This window comes from Pundamilia nyererei, unplaced genomic scaffold (genome assembly GCF_000239375.1).
Source record: "Pundamilia nyererei isolate P.nyererei 1_Seehausen unplaced genomic scaffold, PunNye1.0 scaffold00152, whole genome shotgun sequence".
In the NCBI taxonomy this organism is placed as follows: domain Eukaryota; kingdom Metazoa; phylum Chordata; class Actinopteri; order Cichliformes; family Cichlidae; genus Pundamilia; species Pundamilia nyererei.
The window spans coordinates 778,787-798,980 of record NW_005187553.1 but is presented as its reverse complement, the minus strand read 5'-3'; the positions used below and the strand labels follow the sequence as shown (position 1 = coordinate 798,980).

General features: G+C 42.1%; 1 protein-coding gene across 1 annotated transcript; it reads left to right on the top strand.

Annotated features, from left to right (window-relative positions):
• On the top strand, positions 1-14,479 carry LOC102204446 (uncharacterized). The gene is made up of 6 exons (XM_005745000.1): positions 1-416; positions 1,078-4,036; positions 8,000-8,199; positions 9,238-9,359; positions 10,951-11,065; positions 14,259-14,479. The coding sequence occupies exons 2-6, from the start codon at positions 1,645-1,647 to the stop codon at positions 14,388-14,390; spliced, it is 2,961 nt and encodes a 986-aa protein (XP_005745057.1). The 5' UTR covers positions 1-416; positions 1,078-1,644; the 3' UTR covers positions 14,391-14,479.
• The last annotated feature ends 5,715 nt before the right edge of the window (positions 14,480-20,194 follow it).

Genomic DNA, 20,194 nt, shown 5'->3' with positions numbered 1-20,194 from the left:
ACGAATCACGCCTCCTATCAGTGAGTGGGCTGTAAGTCAAATTAGCTCTTCGTCATCCTGCTCGCTGTGCACACCGGAGGCTACTGCGGTAAGATGCGGCGGCGCACGATGCCGAGCCGCGGCGGATGAGATGATGCGCAATGGCTGAACGAGTCGGGAAGAGAGAGCGAAAAAAAAGAGGCTGTGCTCTGATTTAAACGATGGGACAGGACTGAATGGATGTTCGAGCGATTTGTAACGTTTGTGGTGCAGGCCGAGTAGAAAGATGAGGCGGCGCTGATTCCACTTTAGGATGCTCCAGAGCCCGAGAGGAGGGGGAATAGGCTTCGTCTGTAAACAATAAGGAAGCAGAGGGGCATTAAGTAAAGGACACTTAATCCAGAGCCTGGACCTGAGACCCCGGGGGTTCGAAAAAGGTAAGAAACAATGAGCACTCGGCTGTGGGCATCCCTCTCAGGACATGCTGGCTGGGAACACAGGTAGTGCTGGTACACTGTGTGGTTTGACGTGGCTCATCTTCATCACAGTGGTGCTGATAGGAGTAGGCTAAGTATGACATACGTGGCTCAAACCTATTTTCGTCGCTTATGTGGCGGGTTATTGATGCTCTTCGGGTAAATCCTTTAAGCTGTGTGGGCAGGAGAAGTGGATTTATGGGTTTATGGCCACCTGTGTTTCGTTTTTAGTCTACTGGATGATTGTGTGTGGCTGATGCAACAACTAATCTAATTCTCACCACAATGCAAATGGTGTCAGTTCCCATTTTCATATATATAAAAGAGCCTGTTTGGGTCGGAGTAGTGGGAAAAGAAGTCACTTTGGATTCAAATGCATGACCTCTGACAGACTCACACCTCCCACACTGACTTACAGCTGCAACCCATTGAGCCAAACCAAAGTGAAGTCAGCATTAAATAATTTTAATATTTAAGCTTTTTATTCATTTGCTGGATTGGGCCTCCTCTTGGCGGGATCCTTGCTCTTTAATCATATCACACTACCTTATAATAAGTCTGCACTATGAGTCTTTAATTTCCATGTTTGTTTTATTTATTTATTTTACCCATTCCCCTGCAGGGTGCTCTGTGACAGCTGAGTCAGTCCTCAGTGAGGAGAGGCCAGTGAACGGGGAGGGCGGCGAAGCTCTGGAGACAGCGTCACTGAGCGTCAGCCTGGAAGAAAACAAACTTCTCATTTCCCTTGCTCTCATCAGCACTGACAGCTGGACATCACACCTGCATGTTTCTCTTCTTCATCAGGAGACTTTCTAAGTTGAGGAGTTATAGATGCAAACAGTGGCAGGTCGCCCGTCAGAAAAACAACTGATTCTGTCTTCAGATGCAGTCAGAATAATCTGCTAAGATATGAGATTACAAGGAGATTCATCTCCCTCCGGCCATGTTAGGAAACATCGTCTTCGGTACCACTGTCAGAATTAATCAGTGAGAAATTTGTTTTAGCTGTTTCATAGTGCCTAGTGATGTTTTTCTAAATCATGATCTTTTTACCTTTGAGCTGTCAGGCTGTGAATCAAGAATAGATTCTTGATTGTGGCAGCGCTCCCTCTCACAAATGAGAATTGAACTTGAGCCGACAGGCTGCATTTTAATAAAGGATAAGCAAAAACCAACCAATAAAACATAGATGAGGCCCACAACAAGCACTATGCTCCAGCAGAATAACAACAACAACTACCCGTGCCTGAGCATGTCAGGCTCTAGCCGGGAGATGCTACAGAAATGCTCCAGAGCCTCTCTGCCCTTCCCCAGCCGACTGGAGCTGGGACTGGCAGATCTGCCGCTCATTCGGGGTCTCCGAGCCTGGGCCCTGTGTTCCAGGAATCGCCACAAGACTGCTAATCTGCTGGGAGGAGGACAAGCACCCACAGCTCCTCCTGCAGGTCGAGGAAGTTCAGCGTCCTGCCCCAGGCCTGCAGATGTTTGCCTGAGTGGTGAGTGGGGTCGCATGGGATATGGGCTTCCGCTGGGGGTGGACAGTAGGCAGGCTGGAATCGGAGCTTTGGTAACAGTTGCCACTCTGAAGACCTCAGAGGGCAGCGGGAAGACTCAGACTCAGTGTTTGTTCCTCCGGACTGAGAAAGGAAGCTGTTTGTATTCAGCAGCTAAGCCCAACTCTGGAGTGACAACCAGTGCAGCATCCAGTGTGGTCGGAGGATGGCTGAGAGGAAAGACTGGAGTAGGAGGAGGACGCAGAGACACTCCAGCTGGGCCAACTCCACCGGCACAGACTGGAGCAAACCGGGTTAGGGTGCGATCGGGGCGGAGATGGAGGAAGTCTGGCAATGCAGCGTGCCGGGAGAAAACAGGCGTGAGCAGAGAGAGGCAGCAGAGGAGCAGGGAAGTTCCTGCTGGTGAAATCGCTGTGGAAGAAAGGCAGGAAGAGCAAGACAAAGGAGGCCCGGACTGTAAACAGTTTCCCACCCCACAGCAGGACAGCCGGCGAGCCAGATGCAGCCACAGCGTTTCTCCTAAATCCTGCGTCCAGTGTGGAAGGAGAGCACAGAGGAGGAAAAGCCAGGATGGACACGAGGGAGGCATCCCGAACAGGCTGAACAGTGAGGTGACGGGAATGAGGAAGGAAAGGCAAAAGAATGAAGAGGAGGATAAGGGAGGCCTCGGCAAGTCAGAGTCTTCCAGCTCTGTTTTGACTGAACTAAACCCTGACCTAGAATCTACCCGTTCTTACAGTGACTCCCACGACAGCTGCGATGTGGGAGAAACTGAGAGCAGCGAGGGGCAGAAGACACAAGCTTCTCAGAGCAAGGATGGCTATTCAGAGGAACAAGGGGACAGATACACTGAAGGAAATATCGTCACCCATGGACATTCTGGGTTGACTGATAATTTAAGACATAAGACCAGCGTTACTGAGAGAAAACCAAGTGAATGTCCCCGTGAAGAAGAAGAAGGGGCTAATGTAAACGGATTTTCTGATCTCGATGAAGCAGGTGAAGAATCAGAGAAAAGGGCTGAGTGTGCAGATGTTAAAGATGAAAAGGAGAACATCAGCGAGGCTCTTGATGAATTCTCCAGCTGGTGTGCAGTCTTTACGCCTGCCTCCAGCAGCACTGCAGTCTCCCTCACTTTTAACAAGTCAGCCGCACCCATAGAGGGCAGCGTCTGCAGTGCTGACCGTGAAACTTGTTGGGTTCAGGCTGAGCAGGAGAATCACGTTGAGGGGTATCAGCAAGAGGAAGAAAACTCTGAGGTAGAAGAACAGGCCAATGAGAAAACCACTGTGAATGAGGTATTACATAATAAACCTCAATCTGTGTTTAAAAATGAGGAGGAAGTGTTACCTTCACCCCTCACAGATGGAGATCATTCCATCTCTGAGTCAGGCGAGAGGATTGTGGCAGACAAGAGCAGCAAATGTGGGACGAAAGATGAGCTGGAGTCAGAAGAAGGAAATTTAGAAGAGAGCCTCAATCCTGAACATGGAGACGGAGCTGGGGAAATTCGGAAGTCTGATGAATGTAAAGGAGAAGTCACACTCAAAGATAGTTATGAAGGGACAGAGATAAACCGTGCTTCAGAGGAAGACTGGAGGTTACAGGAGGTTGAAGATGAACACAGGAAGTGGGAGGAGGAGGATGGATACACCTGTGCACAAACAAGCAATGCCCCTGTTGAACCAAGTGGAGAGACTAACATCACTAACACTGCCTGCACCAATCTCCCCACCTCCCCTGCGCTCTCCCAGGCTAATCCTGCCCCTTCCCTGCCCACCCTGGGATCCATGGCAACCGGCCTGCCCTGTCAGGAGAGGGAGGAGGAGGAGGAGGAGGCAGTCAGTGCAACAGCAGGAGACAGAGAAGGAGGCCAAGAAGGGAAGAGAAGAGAGCTGGAGGAGCAGGGTGAGGTGGAGAGTGGCTCCACCGTGGCCACTGACGAAGGGAGGAAGGAGGAGGAGGAAGATGAGTTTGGAGTGTTCATGCAGGCGGAGGGAGAGCCAGCCTGGAGCGAGGAGTTCACCATGTCTGCCTCAGTGCCTTGTGGGAGCAGAGAGAGTGTTGGTGAGTCTCGTGGTTGTTCATTCTCTGTCCCTTTCTGTGTTTACGAGCCAGGCTTTCCTCTCATTTTAGTATCTCTTTCACTCCTTTGGGATCTTTAGTAAATTTGCCTTTCTGTGTGCTGTAGGCTTGGATCTGTTGGTCCTGGACAACAAGGCTGACACAGAAAGGCTTCAGAGATTTTCAGAAAAAAGTCAGAAATGTGCAGATTTAGACTTTTTAACACTCTTTGTGTTGTGTTGGGGAAACAAAGAGTGAATGGCAACGACTCCCTCAGAGAATTAGTGCATTTTTAACCTTTTGTACACTTTGAGGAATGCAAGTGTACACAATCTGTTTTCAAGAAGCGCACAAGTAGTTATGCACAAGTGGGTTTTTACTTTTATCTTTCCAAAATCCTGCTGCTGTTATAATTTCTATTTTATGAAGATGTGTTTGCGGGGATAAAGCAGCTGGAAGTCCTTACTTAAACTGCATTACTATGTACTATGTAAATACTGCAGACTTAATTTTTACTGTTTGTTAACTCCCTCCTCAAGAATTGAGATCTAATTATCTGGATCTAAGTTAGTGTTTTATAGAGAACATCAAGATATTTTGCAGGTTTTTAATATTGTCGCCCTCAAAAGATCCATTCAAAAAGATAAAATAAAAACACTGGACTGAGATCAACTCCAAAAAGCATTTGGGCCCTTCCTTATCTTTGGTACAACTTTTCCTACAAATCTACCTGATTCTTTTCGACTAATCCTGCTAACAAACCCATCTCAAAGCTTCCTGGGTACGCGGAATTAAAAAAATATTGGACACCATCATTCAGTGCAAGAAGGTAATTGAGAAGAAAATATTTTTATTGGATTTTTTAAAGAACTGTATGATGAACAAAATAAAGCAGTGCTAGTACCTGAATCATAAATAAATGAATTTAATTAGTAGTCTGACAGTATGATGGCTCTTATCTGCTACACTCTTGAAGCAGACACGCGCAGGTATGTCAGATCTTTTACTCCTTGCACCTCGTTGTTTTTCTCTCACAGCCGGTGTTAATCAGTCGTAATGATCCCTCATTCTGCTCCGTTTAGCTAATCACCTAAATCATGTTAAGCCCAGTTTCCACAGGGGGGCTAAATGAGGCTGTGCTGAGGTTGGTGCATAATTATGTCTCAGTCTGTTCTACTGAAAAGTATTTCTGTTTATTTTAACATGTTGCTGATGGCTTATCAGTCAACATTTATCATCAGAGGGACTGATGTATGTAAAAGGGCAAAAATTAAAGGACCAGCTATAAAACCTAAAGGCTTGCTTCACCCACATTACTTATGCATATTTTCACACTTATCTGGCCTTTTAGTTTATTTTGGTTTTAATTATTCGTAATTAAAATGGGCTTTCAATAAACATGTGAGTTACAATAGCAAATGTTCATATTAAACATGGCTGAAGTTGTTTTTTTTCTATCCGTGGCTCTGTATGATGTCACTTATGATGGGTATCCCTAATAAGGCAATCTCAGGCACTGAAGCCCCACCCACATTCTGTTTAAGCATCTCAATGAGGGCCAGCCAATCAGGAAAATGCTGGCTTAAAAGGAGGAGGAGATAAATCTACTTGTTTCACACAGTGGATAAAGTGAAGTAGTTCACAATGACCCAAAAGTCTTTTAATAAATAGCTACAGTACTAAGATGGAGACAGAAACTTCAACAGACAAGAATGAGTGTAACAAACACCTTTCATAGCATTTGCAAACAGAGGTCTGGCTGTGCCTGTGTGAAATCTGGGAAAATACATATTATAAATCTACACTGAATATAACAACAAGGTTGAAAAAAATTAGCTTGAAATAAAAGTAGTGAGAGGCAGAAAAAACATGGAAAAACATTTGATTGGAAGTGTGTTCCGGAACAGGTTGTTTTAACTCATTCCTCCATAATGATACATTTGATCCCTCAGTGTATATCAATAAAGATGTCATTTGAAGGGTACCTGCAAAGGCAGCGACCACCCTCACTAACATGTGATGCAAACTTAGTCAATTTGTTCTGTAAACAGGCCTGAAATGGGAGTAAAGAGTTAAAGTAAGGCAGCCTGATAATCATACAGCTAATCATTGTACACTCAAGCACATGCTGTAACTTAGATGACGTAAATAAGTTGTTGACCAGTAGTACTTTTAATCTTGTGATAAAAATGCAGAGTTCTTTCTTGCCTTGGTAGGCATCACTTACCAGCACAGTGGAAATAAGACTGTAGTTTGTCCTGACCTGGATTCCTAACTGATCTCCCCGTCTCACTACACGGTATTAATCATTCAGAGTCGAGCTAAGAGAGGGGGAGGAAGCAAACAGGCCAGTGAGCTCTCCTGTTAGCCTCAGATTATTAGGCAACGGGTGAAAAGGAAACAGTCTCACAGACAAGTGTCTGATAGATACATCGTCGGATAAATACACCGAGCAATGGAGAGCGACGTGTAGATGTGTCAAAGCAGCAGGGATCGAAGAGAGATACAAATATTCGCTGAAATGTTTCCACGCAGTGAGATGTCGCGGTGAGATTAAAGTCCAACATACAAACTCAAAGAGTCCTGCAGAGTCTGGTACAGCAGGCAACTTTTTAAGCAACAGCAGGAAGCAGTCACAGCCATAGACAACACAATGATACGACAAGGTGATTAACAGAATAATAAATGCAAGTTGTCTTGCTGTGCTGCTGACAAATAGAAAGCTGAAGAGCTACTAAAACTGTGGGTTTTAATTCTGGCACATCTAATAATAATTTATAATATTAGCATGGTGCCTCCGTAACCAAGATTTACAGGTGTCCCCTAAATGCATCACATGCAGGAAAAACAAAGTTACTGCTTTGGATGTTACATTCGGTGAAAAAGTGTGTGTGTGTGTGTGTGTGTGTGTGTGTGTGTGTGTGTGTGTGTCTGTGAGTTCGCTGAACTGTTTAAGACAGCTGCAGCTTTCTCACAAACCACTCATCCAAACAACATAAATGGAAATAAAAAAATATAACCACTATCTTTGTGAGAAATGAGTTTAATTTTTAGAGCATCAGAGCGTGACAGCATGGATAAAACTGATGGTACAACCTGACCAGCATTCATGGGCTTGTACTTTAAGTGTTTCTGTGTTATACTACTTTCTAATTCTGTTTAATTCAATTAAATATGTTTATATAGCTCCAAATCAAAACAACACTTTATATTGAAAGGTAAAGACCCAATAATAATACAGAGAACTCCCCATCAATCAGACGACCTCCTATTAACAAGCACTGGGAAACAGTGGGAAGGAAAAACTCCCTTTTAACAGGAAGAACCCTCCAGTGGAAGGGAGGGGCAGCAGTGGACAGGACAGGACTGGTCAACAGTATTTTGGATGCACATATTGTCTGTCCATCCATCTTCTGAACTGTTTTTCCAGTTCTTGGTCACAGAAGATTAAGTCTGTTCCAGGTGTCGCATGAAAAATACTGTACCTCCCTTTAAAAAGCATCAGGTCTATTTTATAGGTTAGCTGCATCCGTCTGCACAGAGCACATGAGGACGACAGGAACGGTTTAGTCTGCAACAGTAAGACTCCATGAACTGGAACCATCTTGTCAAGGTTTAAGTAGACTGAATAAACAGTTAGTGAAGATATGCAAAGATCAGACAGAGATTTCTTAAATTATTAGTTGGATGTGTTGTAGGGTCTGTAGAATTTAATTTAATTTTCCAGCATTTAAAAACGATTGTGGACATTTGTACAAAACAGTTATTGGGATTCTTCATTCATTTGGATAAACTGGCCCCGTTTGGAAGGCATCCTAGTAATTATTGTCACCTTTAGCACCAATGCTGCTGTTGCTGTATTATAATACAGGGTTAATGCCCATTATTGTCCTTTAAGAGCATCGAAAGTACATACTATGTACTAAGACTTAATGTGCATGTGCCTGTGTGTGTGTTTGATAACAGCACTTGGGAAGCATGCTATCACCAGTGAGTCGACCCTCTGGACGCCAGGCAAGACGGACAGCTCGTTCCACCAGTCAGGCGACACCTGGACAGCCTTCCCTCAGGATTCATCAGATGAAGGTGGAGACGTTGTGGAGCAGTGGTGGCCAGCCAGTGCTGTGGAGGAGAGGAGAGACAGACTCTCAGCCAATCAGAACCTGGTACAGTTGTCCTTCAGTAACTGCTATAAAAACGGTTCTGTTTGTTCAGTAAGAGCTAAAGTGGCCATTACATCCACTTCACTGAGTCCACAAACTCCTCAGGATTGGTTCATTTGTGTCACAGCATTGAATTTCTGTCTTGCGTGGTTTGTCTCTGTGACTCTAACCTCTGTTTGCACTTCCTGTACCATCGATCAGGGATGCTCGGTGGATTCAGGGAGTTATTTGTGTAGTTACTCAGTCCCCTGTGGATCATGCAGTAGAAAAGAATTATTCAAGTTTAAATCTATGCATTATTTGCTCCATCTGCTATTCTTAGTGTCTGGTAGATATAGCTGGCCCTGGGTGAAATGTGCAAAAACCTTCGTGTGTGTATTGTATCTTGGCTATAACTTAGAGAAGGAGTTTAGTTTCACGTCCAAATCTCTGTTCGTGCAGGATTTGTTTTTTGGTGAGAGATGGGGTGATTTTAGTGTTATCTGTGTGGGTCACTAATTCTTATCCAGTTGAAAGTGTATATGTCTGTACCTAAAATTTCCCCCTTTTTCTCAGTTGGCTGTGCCATTACCATGGAAACACGGCTCACCCTGATGTAACCCTGCAGGAGGAGTGACTAAGTTTTATGAGTAAAAATTAATCAGTATTTTCTCCAGCGTTATAACTCACATTACCCCAGCTTTTTTTTTTCTCCTTAAAAATAAAATTTAAAAATAAGAAGTCAGCACTGCGGGGAGAGTCTCCCAGTGGACATTAAGCACAGTGCAAAGATGCAGATGAAAAATGAGCCCTGCCCAAAACTGCAGTGAAGCAGAGTGAGAGGAGACTGGCTGTTTTTAAATAAGTTGGTTCATGTGCCTGTGGTGCCACAAGGAGACCTTTATGAAAATAAAGTATTAACTTTTCATGTAATGAACCATAAATGCATATTTTTTCCTAAATGCTGCAAATGTGTTTTTGATGCTTGTGTTTTGACTGTTTTCTTGCGGTGTGCTGAGCTCTCAAGCTGTATTTGATGAGCTCTCTCTGTATTTACTGCAGGCGGCTGTCTTTGCTGAAGCCTTCCCCTCATTTACTGGTTCATCCTCAAGTGACTCCTGTGACCTCAGTACTGTTCCCACACTGAGCCAGCTCCTCAGAGGCGGAGCAACCCACGACCAGGGGTAGGTGAACCGTGCTGACGAAGGCCATCATGTGTAACGATGGCTCTAGATAAAAGATGGATGGGAATAAACCTAAGAACCTGAGTGAAGTTGGTGCACAAGTACCTTCAATGTACATTCTTCAGCTCTCTTTATCCATGCCATCAGTAAACACTTTCCTGGTTTCAATCATTAGTTTCAGCTTTCACCAAAGACAGCATAAGTTTAATTTAGTAACGTGTGTTTCCCACCGTTTCCCACTAGGATAAGCGGAAGAGATTGGATGGGATGTTTCCCACTAGTGTCTAGAAGGATGATAAAGTAGGCTGTGATTCAGGGCTAATGAAACCAGTCATAAATACTGTTTTGATTTCTATATTATTGCATAAGTACTCTGTACTGAATGGATCAGACCCCCAAAATCATCAGACTCAGTTTTACTCCTGCAAATTTTTATGATTGTATTTTGACAGATTGTCATCCTTCACCAAACCCTTCAATTCTCCAAATTGATTTGATAAAAGAGAACAACAAGATCTTTTTAGATCTTTCTCATAAATATTGAACTTTTTCTTCTTCATAAAACTATTCCATAAATTCACCATTTTAACAGAAATACTGTGTTTTCCTTACATAATGTTGACTCTTTTTCTTAAATATTCATACTTGTTTTTAAAGAAAATACTCGTAACAATTACCAAAAACTATCATTCAGGGAAACTTTCATTTTAAACAATCTGTATGGGTTCATTTAAAAAATATATCATTATACATACAAGTCCTTTTTTAATGGAATTATTCACAAAATTACCTCCTTGTCCCTCCAACACTGAATTTCTCTAAATCATTTGTGTCATTTTACTCGAGTCAAACAGGAATGAATACAAAATGCATAATTTGATGTTCTTTTATGGTGTTGGTGGTTTTACGAGATAAAACACTATACGTTGACAAGTTGAAAGAAAATGTGGCCACCTAGTGGTGACTGTGTGAAGTGCAACTACATTTCAAGGAACTGTTAGAATTGACTATAACCTGTCAGAGCAAACATGTTTTTAACTTTGTACCCATGGACAGCCTAATAGGACCAACCCTTGAATTTCAGATATGCTTACAGAACAAAATGACTGGGTTGGTGAGGGTGCTCTCTGCCTGTGCAGCTACCCTTGAAAAAACCTGGGAACTATTCTAGTGGTCGCAAAACCACCTTCTGTGGTCACAAACAAAGATGACCATGCTGACCACACTGTCACATAGGACAGAGAAAGAAACGTACTTCTATCCCAAAGGTTCGCCACAGCAGATTGCATCCATATTGGATTTTGTAGAAGTTTTACACCACATACCCTCCTCTTTATCCAGGCTTGTGACCCCTCAGGCTGGGAATGCGTCTCCTCCCTGTCTTGAACTGGGGATCTTTTGTGTGTAAGATGAATGTGTTAACCACTATACCACTTGAAGCAGAGTAGGAAACCAAGCGTTTGGAGCAGTCTGCAGTCTGAGCTTTTGACTCCTATACAGAATCTTGATCTTGAATCTTTGAGAAGCAATCATTTAAAACAAATGTTCTTCTTGTGCATGAAATCGCGTGTCTGTGTCTTTGAACCTTTAGGCTGTTGGACAATTTCCACGACTTGAACAAAATGATCGGCCAGAGATACAAGAGAGCCAACGGCGTGTCTCGTAACCTGCTGCTGAAGACTTTACACCTGGAGCAGCCGCACACTGTGAGTAAAGACCGACACCATGCACATGGAAATGCGAGCCCAGCAGCTTTGGAGACAAGTGCGTCTTAATCGCTCGCTGTGGACATGTTTCAGTGTTCACAATCTGATAGAAAGAAATCAAATTTTACAGCAAATGTTCCGTCTCTTTACTCCTAATTTGCTGCAGGGGAATTAGCACAGAGCACTTAGTGTTCACTTTCAATTTGTGAAGCTTCGCGGTTGTTAAATTGAATTCGTCAACACAGCCTTAACATGTAACACGAACTGATAGTGCTGTTTGACCGATAGCCTTGAAACCTGCAGCCTCATTCAAATGATGCGACTGCTGTTTTATGCAGAACGCTCAGTACACGAACAGCCCCGGGCGCGCTGCTGAACCGAGTCACATCAGAAAGCTACAAGGCACCTTCGAAATATGCAAGTGTGGGGTTTACCCGTCCACTGTGTGACTGCTTGCTACAGGCCAGAAGCAGCAATCAACATTATCACAGTGCGTGAAATGTGAATTTAATGATCATTTTATCTATGCTTCTTTTTTCACTTGTCCCTGCTTCGTTATATTTTAAACTGGGTTACAGCAGAGGGCCAATTTGCAGCAGCAGATAAATCATCTCATCACAAAGGTCTTATTTTACTCAATTATAGTCTTCGTCGTTAATTTTTCCACAATGCTGCATCTTTCACTCTACATAAATTCAAATATAAGTTATTGCTGTTTAATTACTTTGCTACTGGATGTGGTGTGAAAATACCACTTTTTGGTTTTCATTATCATTTGACTGGGGTGTTATTTTCTAATCGAGCAATTATTAAATTATAAAGTCTTCAGTAACCTTTCTAATTAACAGTTCAGACATAAAGATAGAAGACTGAGAATAGTTCTATGTGATAACGTTTATGATGTTTTGAATTTTTAAAGAAAGGTAACTGATTAAAAAAAATCAAATTGAGACTGGTACGATAAAATTATGCTAAGCTAGGAACTACAAAAGCTAAAACCTCTGCAGATTAACAAAATAGCCAAGGTTATTGATACAAGCTACAAGAAATTACCACCGGGATGGGCTATAATAGAGGAATATTGTTAGACACATTGAGAAAACAAGCAAAAGAGGTGTGGAGCTTTAAGGTAATTGGAAGGAATGACCAAAAAAAGGAGAAGCAAAGTGTTGCTGTTTAAGGTTAAAGATGCCCTCGGCTGAAAAGAGACGGGACTTGAGGTAGTATATTTGAAATCTGGGTTATATCCAGATGTGCAAACGTGCAGCGCTGACATGGGGGCCTACAGTTTATCAGACAATAGATGTTTACATGTGTCGTACTGGCTGTGCAGCAATGATAAAGCATGCACAAATCAAATGTTCACTGAAGGTCAAAGTGATATTGTTTACGCAGGCGACAACAGTGGAGGACAGGATGAAGTAGGGTGGTGTTTCAGCTGTCGGGTGTTTAGTGCAAGCCAAAATTTGAAGGTGAACTTTTATTTTGTTTATTTCTGCAGAAAATAGTCTGAAATGTTGTCAGTATGTCTTTTGATTGCAGGCACTTTTGCAGCATCTGGACCTAACGCAGTACCTTCAGCAGTCTTGCTGCCTCTGGTTCAGATCGAGTGCTCTTTTGAAGTAGGCCACGTTTCTGTCAGAGGGGATGTTTGCTGTCTCTTCGGCTCCCTTGTTAGCGTTACCTAGATTTTCCTGATAGATGGCTCTGTTTGGCACAGGAATGTCTTTTTCCATATTTTTCAGATAACTTCCCTTGCTCACAAATTTTGTAATCCTCCTCACTACCAATCAAAGTTGCCAATGTGAACAAATATGTTCAATTTCAATGTGATTCATTGCTTTTTGTAAGTTGTATATTGCAGTAAATATAGCTGACAGTGCTTTACTCAGGAAAGGGGTTTGGTAGGTGGCCTCTTTCTGTAACAGCTGTGTTTTGTTTGATCCAAAAAGATCTGATGCCTTTTAAAGTAACATTTGTAGCTTGCTTTAGAGGAACTGTGTCGAAATGCTTTATATAATCTCTACAGACTTATTAGAACTGGATGATTGATGTGGAGCCAGGACAGCTAGAGTCAAATAATGGGTTTTTATTTGGAGTAATCTATATTTGGTGGTATGGCTCTGAAAAAAGCTGTGGTTGGGTTGCAAATCAGGCTGCAGATCCACAGCATGTATTTCTTGCCCGTAAGAGGATCAGCTGAACCATCAGCTGATTGGAGCTTTTATCAATATCAGCTGATCTTGTGACAGAGCTCGACTTTACGGTCTGCCTGAACTACTGCTAATGGTTCATGCTCATTATAGGTATTACTACATTTTAAACTGACAACATAGCAGTGTAATCACTGACTGTAACTCACCGCCATAGATATCATGTGTTATATGATGGCTATGTGACAAGCAGGTTGTGGACGCAAACTCAGAACAACTGGAAACAGGAATGAACTAAAAAAAAAACAGTTTTAATACTGAATATTCATATTAATACAAAATCTAAAGCAAGAGCAAAGAATTCAAATACTAGCAAACTTCAAGGAGACACAGAACAAGGAGATGCACGGCCATGAGGGACAATCTGACAAGGAAAAAGGACAGACTCAAACAATAGATTCAAGATAACAAAGGGAAAAGTAGCAGGTGGCAGCATAGCTGAGGACACTTGCACCAGCAGAATTCTGGTGCAAGAATTCTTGCACCAGCAGAATTCTGGTGCAAGAATTCTTGCACCAGCAGAATTCCGGTGATGTTGATGTTTTCCAGATTTGTGTGTTTATGTGTGCGTTTGCAGATCCAAATGGAAGTTTTGTTATAAGGAGGCAGAGTCCAGTTCAACTCTCAGATTAGAAATCTCAGTTTATTTACAGATCAGGCGTCCTGAAAGAGAGAGGGGAGTGTGAGGTGTTTTTTCTACAAGGTTGTCAGTGCTCCCCTCCTCGTCTGGGCTCACACCTCACAGTTCTGATAATTGGTCTTCATTGTAAGATCCGCAGGGAAACCACGCTCACATCTGCTGTGTCATCCTAATCAGAGCTAATGGCACTGTGGGCTTTGAGCCTACGACAAGTCAATAATTCTATAATTATGGATTTGATTTTATCATTTGTTCATATTTGTTGTAACCTTCTCTCTGGCTAGTTGATAAACTACGCTGTAGTCAGCTGTGTTGCTGATTTTAGTTTTCATCTTTGCAGGAAAGCAGACCTGCTTCCTCGACAGCAAACTGCCGCCTCTCCCCTGGCCTCCCCTCAGCCAATCAGCATGCTCAACATGCCGCTGCTAAGCGACGGCTGTCCTATGACTTCAACAGGAACATCATGGAGTAACTCTGTGGACCTCAGCTCTGGTTTGGCTGTCAGCATCCACAATGAAGGACTCCAGGTTTTAACATGTTTCCCGAGGCTCCGGATTCACAGCATGTTAAACTGCAAGTCAAGCACTCATCGACCTGCTGACTCTTTGCACACTTCCTGGTTATTTAAGCCTGAGACAGTGAGGAGAGCTGGTGTCTCCTCCACCACCTGCTGATGTATACTGGGGGAGTGGTTTTTTTTATATCACGTGTTTATCACCTTGTTCACTATCACCACTACCACCCATTAAGTCTCCACCTTATCTACTGAGATTCTTTGGAGCATTGTGACCTGTTACAAGGTACACGCCGCCACCTTAAAGGCACTCTAATATATTTCCTCCATAAACAGAAATAGATCTGAAGTACCACTGCTTTTTGTCTCAAGGGTAGAATAAATATAAAGGAGATAAAACTCACATGGGGTGAACTTAAATAATAAAAATAAATATTTAAGGAAGAAGAAGTCACTTTGATGAGTGACGAAACGTTTCTCCCACTGAAATCGCTACGTCCAGATGAACAGAATCAACCTTTTGTGGTATACAAGACATCGTTTTACACACATTGGCGGCCCTGTTATTCATGATTTTGGAACTCTGACATGCCGGTTGTTTAGCTTTCATTTGCAGTCTCTCTTTTTTGTCGTGCAGATATGGAAGAGTGTAATTGGGGCAAAAAGTTATTGCCTCCAGTGTTGCTGATCTAACAGACAAACAAAATAATGTTGCACTACACTACAGTTTAAATTTGAAATAGATTTTTTTATTAAGTAGGAAAATCCCAGTTCTGAAAAACTGGCATTCTTCATATACTATATGCTGTATACTGTAAGCATATTCATAGAATATGTCAGGCTGAAAGGGGAAGAACATCTGGGGTTATTGGTTAAGTTTCAAGCCATTTATAACTCATGAAGACACAGCTTTACTTCATGCAAGGGGAACTTCATGCAACTTCTCCTTATTTCCTGTCATGTATATACTCTTACATTGATGGATGCTCGTGTTAAACATGGGTTCAAATATTGAGCCTAAAGCTCTGACGTCACACTACTCCAAACACACTTTTTTTTCTACTTTTTTCCTACATATCATTTCAGTCACACAGGTGTGGCTGTGAGCACTAAAGCCCCGCCTACCTATGTTCAAACCAATCAGGAGAGGCTCTAATACAGCTTTCAGACGGAGTATGAGCTGGGCGTCTGCATCAATGGCCAGTGTGAATTTTGAATGAGCAGAACAGGTACAAGACAAACTGTGTCAACATGACATTTTAAATTACCCAAGCATCTGTACTTTTCAGCTATTTCAAATTGGACTAATAAGCGATTGTGATGGAGGCATACATGTCTGTATTATTGAGTGCCAAGTCAGGTAAATGGGAACTATCCAGAAAACTAGATTTGTAGTTATATTTCCAGCCACGTTTTATGAAAGTAGCATAAAGTTCCAGTCTTCCTCCCGGAAAAGATCTCTGGGTTTAATTAGAGAAGAAGACTCGATGACACGATGCTTGTTTTTGTTCTGTAGCTCCATTAATGTGGTGGCCTGACCCTTTGTAACAGCTTCACTCCTCCTCAGTTTTCCTGTCTGTAGCACCTCTACAGATGTCACCATCACCTGGATTCATGCACACGTTCAGTAGAAGTAACAGAAAAACCTTTTGTCTAGTCGTGTCATCACACAGAAGATCAAAGTTGAGCATTGTTATTTTTTTCAAAAGCCTAGAGCAGATATAATAATGAGTACTAAAGAAAGATCAAGACATTTTGTTTTAATTTTGTTTACATTTGACATTTTGATGCATGTGCTTTCATTGTGTATTTGCTACTGAAAAGCCAGTGACAGGAACAGGTCTCAACTTTGTTCTGGTTCCTCAGAGAAACAAGTTTGTCTTCCAGTTAGTGCCAACAGAGAAAGTGCCAATGTTTACGAGGTTACGGAAGTGATTTCAGGAGGAAATGTTTGTCTTGTTTCTCAAACACACTGAAGTGGACTCAACAAAAGCATGTGATGTTCCACCTTTTTCTTTCTTTGTCTTTCTGTCTCGCTTCTTGTCTGCCGAATGTTTCAGTACATTCGTTTTAGTTCAGCGCTGTTCTGTAGTCGAGTCCACTTCATGGGCAAAACTTGAATTTAGCTGCCAGTCAAAATGATATTTTATGAGAATATTGTTCACATTATGCCGATCATGCGCCGCGTTTCCAATTTGTGTCACCTCAGAAAACTTTAAGTCGCTCTGTTGTGTATTTCAATTGTTAACTCTGTCATCTGTGATGAAATTCAGAATCAGTCGTGTGTGTGTGTGTGTGTGCGTGTGTGTGTGTGTGTGTGTGTGTGCCATTTATACAACATTCAAATTCTTGAAAAAATTGGATATTTTCTGTCACAATGAGGAGGATCCAGCTGTCGCCTTGTTGACTGATGTAATAAAATGATACTGCGTGCTGGCTAATGCTTCCTCCTGACATGCAGAATTATGTGACCTGTTGATTTCATGAAGAGGGAACCACTGGCTGACTAGTAACTCGGATAAAATCATCACATGGTCTGCTCTTCTGGGCCATGTTTGAACATTTTGAAATCCACTCACTCAACCTTTGTAAATATTACGAAACGAACAAATATTTCCCAGACAGACCAAGAAGAAGTCAGACCTGACGTAATTCAGCTGACGTCTCATGGAGTCAATGAGGGTTTTTCATTGAGCTTGTCATGAAAAACATTCAAACCCATCCATCTTTTTTCCTAACCACTTATCAGATTCACGGTTACCAGCTGTCAGTGGGTGATGACCTATCCTCAGATTTCTGGAATCCGACCAAACAGTTAATGAACATAAATATGTTTTAGGTTTACTCTGTGCCAAAATTGCTGCACATTATTCTAATTAATATATTAGCATATATCTACTTTATTGCTCTATGGATTAGCGTGGGACTTTGTTCATAAGTCCATAACTTTGGTCCATGTTTCTTATACAGGAAATATATAGATGCAGAAAATATGTTTCGTCTTTGTGAAAGCCATTGATATAATTTATCAAGACAACTTAACCTGAAGAGGCTTTGATAGGAATGTTTCTCGAGAATAAAAACTGTTGTGCGCCTGACAAACAGAAGCTGTAAACTAAACTGAAACAAGAAAATTCTGAAAATTAACTGTGAAACCAAAATAGAAACAAATTTTTCTGCTTTGGTTAAAAACTGACCAAACATTTAATAGACTGTCATTTTCACACTTTCACTTGAGGAAGTTTGAGGAGAATAAGGTCACGATATTTTCTGCAATCATCCTGTTTCACATTTAGCTTCAAACATGTCTCCACCTCTGGAGATACTCCACATGGTTCAAGGCAAAGGAGCTGCACCGACAGGGGGCGTAACACACATCTCCTCTCACTAGCTGTAAATATTTACTGCTCTGTCCTCACAGTTTCATAATCTGTCGTATTTTGGGAACTGGAGAGTTAAACACCGTGTGATGGTCACCACTGTTGGGCGGTGTTGAGAAAAGTTCAGAGCTGCAGGCCATGTTTGAAGGACTCATGATAATGTCCCCGCTTTTATTCTAGCACCATTTAATGTTGGCTTTTAATGACATCTATTTAATTGATTTTCATTAAATATTTGTTGCACATAGAGCCTAATGCATTTTGTTATATCTGCCTTTTACTGTCACGTACCCTCCAGCAGGTCAAAGGTTTCATTAGTCTACAGGGCAGAATTCAGTTAATTACCTGCAAAGCAATTAAAATTAGTCTCACTTTGACTCTGTCATGCAAAAACATTGCATTATGTTGATTTTTAGAAAATATTACATCATCAGGAAAAGTAAAATCTGTAAATGTCTACTTTAGAATAAAATCCCTGGTATTGAATATGTGAACAGTCATCAACTTCTGCAGGATTAATGACACTTAATGCTGCTTCTGTAACATATGCAAAACGGTGTGGAACATCAGAAAACAAGCCAAACGTCTGCTAAATTTGATGGCCTGTGTTTTAAATGTGGCTTCAAAAAAAGACAAAGTTGATAACAGCTGCTGAACTGGTAAAAAGCTGCTGGTCACACGGCAAAAGATTTCTGGCCTGTTGGCTGTTTACCATCACAGCCTGACTATTAATACAAGGACATATAATAGTGCACATTGTGATAACCAACTGGGACATCGTGTGAGGAAAACAGCGTGTAAAATATCAAGCTGCGTTCTTGCATGTAATAATTCATGTTGCAGACTGCGAGAGTGGCTGAAGTGATTCACAAAATCACTGCATACAGATGCCTGTAAATACAACGTAAAGGAATTTTTTCATATTTATAGAAGATCATATCTTATTTCAGCTTTAGCAGCACTATCGCCTAATAAATTTTATTTTATCAGAAGCTGAAGACATGGACTGGTTCACTTTTTAACGTGATAAATAATCCAGTATTAGCGAGATTATCCTGTGTGGCATGTCACCATCACCTCTTTCCGAGATCAGTGGCGCAGAGAGAGTTAAGCACTTTATTTGCTGAGTCAGAGCAGCTGTCTGCCCGCTGTGCTATCATAACAGAGCTTTATACTGCAGGGTAGAAAACAGGCAGATGAGCAGCAGACTGCCCTGACCTCACCGTTTACACCGCATGAGTCAGCTGGCCTTATGCATAAACAGCACAGACAAGCCAGCGATTACTTCCAGGAGAAGCAAACAGAGCACAGTGAGAGTGTTTTGTTGTACCTAGTAACCGCTGGGTAAGAGCCGAACAGCCCAGGAACTCCCATCTGACCTTCACATGAAGCGGCAGATCAGTTAAGTTTCCGCCAACTTGAGTTAAAGGGGAAGTCCAACATTTGTGGGAAATACAGTACAGATGACATGCATAGCTGTCCAGGCTTCTTGAAGGACATTCAAAGCGCTTCTTTGCAGCTTGTTCTCTGTCATGATGATTCCACGCTGCTCTAATGATGGTGGGGTTAGGACTAAATTTGGCTTAATCGCGGTATAAGACCAGTTTCAGTCCAGTTCTAGTGTAATCTGGCATATTTCTCTCTGTTCCCTTCCTTAAGACGGGCTTCTTGACAGCCTCCCTTACACTGTGACCATTTCTGCTGAGGCTTCATGAACAGCTGGATCAACCGAAGGGCCAGATGTGTCTCTCAGGCCTGTGTCAGGTCTTTGCAGGATTTTTTTCCCCTTTAAGGACATGAATTTCAGATAATTCAACTTTTGTTTTTTCCCAAAACATTGACTAACTTGTCCAGTTTCTTTAAATTTTTTATGTCCACACTGCACACTACATATGCTGACATATGCCAAGTTTTTGGCCAAGAGCCGTTTGGGAATCCCCTTGTTGTTGCACAAATACCATTGTATGCCTTATCTTTTGCAGTTTCCATAGATTCAACTAAACAAATGGAACAAATTATATGTTTTTGCAACATGGTGTACTTAGAGATAAAATTCAAAATTACTACACTCCCACTTGTAGCTGCTGAAGGGACTTTTAATTAAAGGGGACCTGTAATGGTCACGAGCTGTCCAGGATGTCCCCCACTATGGTAGCTTGGAAAGGCTGCAGCCCCCTGTGACCCTGAATTGAATAAGCAGAAGGGATGGATGGATGAGACGTGAAGTTTTGAAAAATAAGACCAATGAATGTACAAGCAATCCCTTTGAGCCAAAAGCTCATGCTTCAAACAGTTTTGGGTTTTTTCTCTCCCTGGCTCTCTATGATGACATCGGTACCTGGTCAGCTCAGGCACAACAGCTCCACCCACCTGTTGTGCAGG

Coding starts and splice junctions, on each gene's coding strand:
- LOC102204446 (XM_005745000.1), top strand. CDS start 1,645: ATGAGGCCCACAACAAGCACTATGCTCCAGCAGAATAACAACAACAAC. Junction 4,037..7,999: donor TGGGAGCAGAGAGAGTGTTG/GTGAGTCTCGTG, acceptor GTTTGATAACAG/CACTTGGGAAGCATGCTATC. Junction 8,200..9,237: donor TCTCAGCCAATCAGAACCTG/GTACAGTTGTCC, acceptor TATTTACTGCAG/GCGGCTGTCTTTGCTGAAGC.